This window comes from Lethenteron reissneri, unplaced genomic scaffold (genome assembly GCF_015708825.2).
Source record: "Lethenteron reissneri isolate LAM-NWPU_2019-01 unplaced genomic scaffold, ASM1570882v1 scaffold_1027, whole genome shotgun sequence".
Taxonomy (NCBI): domain Eukaryota; kingdom Metazoa; phylum Chordata; class Hyperoartia; order Petromyzontiformes; family Petromyzontidae; genus Lethenteron; species Lethenteron reissneri.
The window spans coordinates 3,682-10,719 of NW_026890703.1; the positions used below are offsets into that span (position 1 = coordinate 3,682).

At 51.6% G+C, this 7,038-nt stretch overlaps 1 protein-coding gene across 1 annotated transcript; it reads right to left on the reverse strand.

The window, feature by feature from the left end:
• Positions 1 to 229: 229 nt before the first annotated feature.
• LOC133361412 (nuclear transcription factor Y subunit gamma-like) lies at positions 230 to 6,539 on the reverse strand (the record flags this gene model as incomplete). The annotated part of the gene is made up of 3 exons (XM_061580338.1): positions 6,471 to 6,539; positions 1,521 to 1,556; positions 230 to 675 (listed from the first exon to the last, which is right to left on the reverse strand). Coding segments are annotated over exons 1-3 (551 nt in total), but the record flags the coding sequence as incomplete, so codon positions are not given.
• Positions 6,540 to 7,038: the final 499 nt, after the last annotated feature.

Here is a 7,038-nt window from a genome sequence, read left to right on the forward strand (position 1 = left end):
CCTGCGCTCCCCCCATTCTCTCCCGACCCTCGTGTCTCGAGCCGTGTGCGCGCAGTCTCTCCGCGTGCAGGTTTCGGGCGTTCTCCCTCTGCGCCTGCATCTGGCCTCTGACCTCCTCCCTCGCCCACCGCGCTCGCTCTCCCGCTCCCGCGTCCACGGCTCTCCCTCTCGCGCCCTCCGCCCCCCCTCTCAACGCCGCCGCTGCTGTTGCTGCCCCGCCCCCCCAAACTCCGGGGCCTTCCCCGCCGCGTCCTCCGCCTCTCTGTGGGGGGCTCCCTCGGACGGTCTCGAGGGGCCCCCCACGCCCGCAAGGAGTGCGAGCTGGTCGCTGTTCCTCCGTTCGTCCGCCCTCCTGACGCCGCCATCGCCGCAACCCGCTTTGCGCATGGCAGCTCGCCGCGGATTCTTGTCACTGTTGTTGTTGTTGCTGTTGTTGTTGCTGTCGCTGTTGTTGTTGTCGCTGTTGTTGTTGTCGCTGTTGTTGTTGCTGTTGTTGCTGTTGTTGTTGCTGTTGTTGTTGCTGTTGTTGTCGCTGTTGTTGTTGTTGCTGTTGTTGTTGCTGTTGTTGTTGCTGTTGTTGTCGCTGTTGTTGCTGCTGTTGTTGTTGTCCGCTCGCAGCTTGGCCTTCCGCAGCGTCGTGCTGAGTGAGGGTGGTGATGCAGCGAGCACAGCTCCCTGTACCATTAAAACCATCAACACCATCAACACCATCACCATCATCACCACCATCACCATCATCACCACCATCACCATCAAAACCATCAACACCATCACCACCATCACCATCATCACCACCATCACCACCATCACAACCATCATCACCACCATCACCACCATCAACACCATCACCACCATCAACACCATCACCATCATCACCATCACCACCATCACTACCATCACCTACATGGGGGACCTTTGTATATAGGTGCTACTAACAGCACTTGCCTCTACAGCCTGCTAGAGGCTACACGGGGGACCTTTGTCTGTGTAAAGGTACTAACAGCACTTGCCCCTACATCCTGCTAGAGGCTACACGGGGGATCTTTGTGTATAGGTGCTACTAACAGCACTTGCCTCTACAGCCTGCTAGAGGCTACACGGTGGACCTTTGTCTGTGTAAAGGTGCTAACTGCACTTGCCCCTACAGCCTGCTAGAGGCTACACAGAGGACCTTTGTCTGTGTATAGGTGCTACTAACAGCACTTGCCCCTACATCCTGCTAGAGGCTACACGGGGCACCTTTGTCTGTGTACAGGTGCTACTAACAGCACTTGCCCCTACATCCTGCTAGAGGCTACACGGGGCACCTTTGTCTGTGTATAGGTGCTACTAACAGCACTTGCCCCTACATCCTGCTAGAGGCTACACGGGGCACCTTTGTCTATGTACTTGATTTGACTCACGGGGGGGGGGGGGGTAGCAGCCCACCCCCAGCCGGCCAAGGTGCGACCTCGGCCGGCTAAGCAATCTAGCTGAGACCGGTGGCACTCCCCGGGACTAGGCCTTACCGCAGGGCTCACCGGCGCAACGCTGCGTCGACGTCTTGGGGAGGGGTTCTTGAGTGATGTTCTCCGTCGTTGTGAGCTCACACACTCAACAATGTCCTCGTGTGGAGTGCAGCAGCAGCAGCAGGAGGAGGAGGAGGTCCGACGTCGCGTGCCGACTACCTCGGGCAGGAGGCTGCAGGCAGCTGCGATCTCGTGAGATTGGCAGGGCGCGTTTATAATACGTAGTGCGGATAGGCGACCACGTGACGCGAGTGCGACTCGGATTCCGTAAAACTGATAAGACTGCGCGCTGCGCCGTAGAATCAACACTGCGGCTCAGCCGACGTTTCAGGTCCCCTGGGGGGACGTGCGAGTCACGTGGTGGGGTCTGTGACGTCACGGGGCACACGGCTGACTGGTCCACTCCTGCCAAGCTCGATAATATTTTTCTAATATTTTTTTATTTCTCGTCACATCTCTAACGTCTTCACAGGGGCTTCAAAACAGCAACATCGAGAGCGACAAGAGGTCAGTGTACTTCCAGGCTGGTTCACCAATGTGAAGATGTCACAGACACTAACGCTGGGAAGTAACATTTAAAATTTGATTTTAAAAAAATATTGCGCTTGGAGAATGCGGGAATCGATCCCACGTACTTGAAGAATAGGTCAGTAGGTGAATCGCTTGCTTTACCAACTGAGCTACTCTCCAAGGACGTGAGCGACGTCTCCTGGAGTTCTAATATCTTTCTTCTTTTCTTTCTTCTTTTTTTTCTTCTTTCTTCTTTTTTCTTCTTTCTTTTTATAAAAGTCTCCGTGCGCTCGCGCTTGCAGGGGATTTGGCTCTCGGACGGTGGGGTTTAAGACCGAAATAATTTGCCAGGCGGCACGCCCTAAGCCCCGTGGTGGGAACAGGCTATTCAGTTTTCCCGTCCGTAAACTTTAAAGTAGTTTAATTAACACATTTGTGCCGTTTCTATTATTCATTATTTACTTATTGCACGACATCGACCGTACCAAGTGACGGCAATTGCGTGGGGGGGGGGGGCGGACCCTGCCAAGTCATGCGCGTTCGCTCCAGCTCACGGGAGACATTTTATTTCACGCGTTTTAGAGTCAACACGTACACACATCACGCTCACACATGACGCTGCGGATATTTATTCACAGTGTCATGTCCTCTTCGCCCCCCTCCCAACACGATGCGTCCACTTTATACTACAGACTCCGTAGATAATATTTTACTGCTTACATTACATTATTCTTGCACGGCCGGGGGATGCTTGGGGGGGGGGGTAGCGGCCCAGCCCCTCGCCTGGCAACGTGCCAACTCCGCCGCCTCGCCAATCTAGGCTAAGCATGGCACAAGGCCTCAACACGCCTATGGTAAGTACAGAGTTCCTTGCTTCTTACGCTAACAACTCAAGCCCATTGTTAACTATTGTTAAACACATTAGTTTACAAACATTACAATAATAATGTTTGTGTGCTGATAAAAACTCAGCTTCATTGTTTACCAATATGAAACAAGTTCAAAGATGTTACAATAATTATGTTTGCGTGAAGATAACAACTCGGGTTCATTGTTTACCATCATGAAACGAGTTGACATGTTACAATAATTATGTTTGTGTGCACAAAACTCTTTTTGGATTTTTGGGTTGCTCAATTTCCCCTTTTTTGCTGCGCTTTTGCTGTGTGTGCGAGTACATATGTGTGTGTTTACGTCAATGTGTATTTTAGTCCACGTATCGATGTGTGCGAGTCGGTGTGTGTGTGTGTGAGTCGCTGTGTGTGTGTACGTCCATATATGTGTGTGTAACTCCATGTGTGTATATCTCAAGTGGATGTCTGTGTGACAGTCGACATGTGTATGTGTGTGTACGGCAATGTGTGTATCACTCTATGTATGTGTCGCTGTATGTGTGTACGTCGATATGTGTGTGTAACTCCATGTGTGCGTATCTCAAGTACATGTCTATGTATGTGTGAGTCCATATGTGTGTGTCTGTAAGTCGATGTGTTTGTGTGTGTCAGTCCATATGTGTGTGTGTGTCTCAGTCCATGTGCGTGTGTGTTAGTCGCTGTGTGTGCATGCCTCCATGTTAGTCAGTGTAACTTCATTCATTTGCGTGTCTGTAGGTCCATGTGTGCATCTTAGTCCATGCGTGTGCTTTATTGACCTGCTCAAGGCCTATGATACCATCAGTAGGCCTGGCCTCTGGGTTGCTCTTCGTGCTTTCCGAGTCCCGAACCCACTCATCACCATCCTTAAGGACCTTCATGATGGTGTGCCTGTACCGCAAAAAATCCCATCTGCTACAGATACAATGGGAGGCTGATCGATGCCCGGGTGCGGTCAAGGGATGGATCCCTGTTGCTCAACCACGTTATGTATGCCGATGATCTGCTAATGGCTGCTCACTCCGAAGAGGAGTTCGAGGTGCTGCTGCTGAACCTGGAGCTTGCCACCAACAGGTGGGGCCTTACCATTAGCCCAACCAAAGCTAAGCACCTGCCTGGCTATTTTGTACCATCGGACACTCCACCCCCACAACTCCCAATTGGTGATGGGCCAGTTGTGGAGACAGTGGAGAGTTTCCCTGGGCAGTGTGCTAATGACCAGCTCCGGTTTAATAGCAGAGGTCTCACTACGAATCAGTCGAGCTGCAGTATCTTTAGATTGGCTGCATAATGCTGTGTGGAAGCTACCTGGTCTATCACTCCGTACGAAGCTTCAGGTGTTCTCGGCCACGGTCATTCCCTCCCTTCTCTACGCTTGCGAAACTTGGACCCCCCTAATGTAACATCTTCGCTGGTTAGAAACATTTAGGCTGGCCTGCCTGCGATCCATCCTGGCTTTAACCAGGCTGCATTGTGTGAGGAGCTCACAAATCCTTGAAAGATGTGGACAAAGTCCCATCGGTGACCTCCGGCAGGCAAGGCTGCGTTGCCTGAGTCATGTAGCTCGCATGGCCAGCCACTGCATGCCTAAACAGCTTTTGTTCCGCTGGATCCAGGGGGCTGGAGAAAAGATGGAGTTATTGGGTACAGGAGGAATTGGAGCTGAGTCCACTAGCAGATGACTGCTATCAGCCGTGTCAAGATGGGCCTCTGGAGAAGGCTCCTGAAGGACGCTACTGGGCAGTTGAAGGCAGTCACCCTCCAACAACAACCGAGGGCGGAGGAGCGATGCTCACAACAAGGAGCGGAGCGCCGCGTGGCTAAAGCACAGAAAGTTGCCACAGTAGGAGCCATAGGTGGTGCATCAACCAGTCGTCTCAGTCAGTCGACCTGTGCCATCTGGATTTGCCCCATCACCTCCGGCCAGCGAGCGTTCGACACTTCACGTGGCCTCAAGGTGCACATAGCCTGGCACAAGCGTTGTCGTGACGTCACCGCGACTTAGTGGCGAATGGCGGTTGTTGTTGTTGAGTCTATGTATGTATGTGTGAGTCCATTTGTGCGTGTAACTCTATGTATCCGTGTCAGTCGATTTGCGTATGTAACTACATGTGTGTCTGCCTTTTTTGCCCGGGCAAAGCCGGGTACTAACCACTAGTATGTTAATAAGGGGTCATTGTCTAAGAAAAAAAATGGTGAGGAAAAGGTTTCATGTATGTTGGTAGGCCGATAAGTAAGTACCTAAGAGGTAAATTCCACATGGCATTGACAAGCTGTAAAGGATTTTATCTTGACAGGTACTAGGAAAAGAATCCTAACCATTTCTGGTCAGTAAAATGTGAAGCATGGTTTAATAATACCAGATTGTCTGGTAATTCCAAAAGCATAATACAATGCTTGGGCTCCTATCTCTTCGTGCACAAAGAGTTGGAGCTCACCCCGAAATAGAGAGCTTCTGGAGTGGCGCTTTCTTGGAAGGGATATGATCCCTAGAGAAATTGTGTTCACGATTTCATAAACTCCTTTCATGACCAGTTTAAGGAAAAAGACTGCAAAATGTTTGCAAGGAGAAAGGTGGAGCGTCGAGACGACACTCATTCTGTGGGGGAGAGTGTGGCACATTAGGAATGGATCACTCTTTTAAGTATGTTCTTGTGCAGCAACGGAGTAAAGTGTGGTTCTGTGAAAGCCCTGATGTGCTGTGCAGTGCATCAATGCATGTGTGTACAGCAGCATGTGATGACTGTGTCGGGCCTGGAAGGTGGCTGGCAGGGTTATTGAATGACCGCACGGATATACAAGTCACATGGTTAATGGCGACTCGGGAACAATGCTGGTTGTAACACACGTGATGTTGCATTTTACAGAGTGACGGTGCTGTTCTTCACAAGATTAATATTAACCACAATAAATAAATTTGCTTGCCCTCAATTTGAAGCACCTGCCCACGTCCTTCATTTATAGTGTGCAACAATAGGATAGCAGCGGAGTAACAGACCTTGGTGGAGAAGCTACGACGGAGTGAGACGGCAGGGAGAACAAAGAGCAACCGGGCTGGAGAGAGAGAGAGAGCAGAGAGGGAGGTCACTGGAGCAGAGGAGCAGAGGGAGAGCGAGCGAAGCCAGCGGAGCGAGCGAACGGAGAAACATTGAGTGATGTTGATGGGGAGTTGTGCGTTGAAGAGAACGGAGGGACATTGCGCGATGCCGACGGAGATGTGAACTATACGCGTTAATAAAGAACCAAGAAAGACAAAGAAGCTGTCGCGTCAGTACGAGTCCTACGCATACAATCCAATGGGGAAATTAGGTTCGAGTCACGACCAAATCGGGTTGCGACCAAAGTTATGGAACGAATTATGGTCGTGACCAGAGGTTCTACTGTACTGGGATGCAAGTGCGACCACGGAGATATGTGTGTGCGCGGGGATTGCCTTCGAGCATACGCCCTCCATTTTGTACGCGCGCGGAAACCGCGGCGATGGTTGCGCGTTGGGCCGCCATTTTTTATTGACGCACACGGGAAACCGCGGAGATGTTTGCAAGTTGGGCCGCCATTTTGTGTGCGCGCAGAAAATCACAGCGATGTTCATGCGCTGGGCCGCCATTTTGGGCGCGCGCGGGAAGCCGTGGGGACGCGGGTCGTGCATGCGGCCGCCATTTTGTACGTACACGGGTGGCCTCGGAAATGTGGCGGTTGCACGTGTCAACTATTTCTGGGCTAGAGCAGGCATTTTCTTTTCTGTGCCATGTCGATTGCACATATTTTCATATTTTCACATGTGTAGTGCTTGAGATACGCGTCACACGCTGAAGTCGGTGTGAGCGCACGCGGCGTACAGTGGGAGCAAATGAGGACACAGGGCGCTGATTGGCTGGTCGTTGTTGTTGTTCCAAAGGAGGTGACGTGATGTCTGAGGATGGTAGCAGGTGGCAGGAAGTAATTAAGGACGCAGAGCGCTGATTGGCCGAGAGGGTGTTGTTGTCGCAGAGTGGCGCCACATTGACTGGAAAAACATGCCACGTGGCTGGGGGCGAGTGGCATCGCGGGGGATGCCCCTAATTAATTGGGAATTAATTGGCTCGGGGATAAAGACAGGGGTTGTCGGAGGAGACGGGAGTTCGCGCCTGGGAGGAGACAGAGGATGG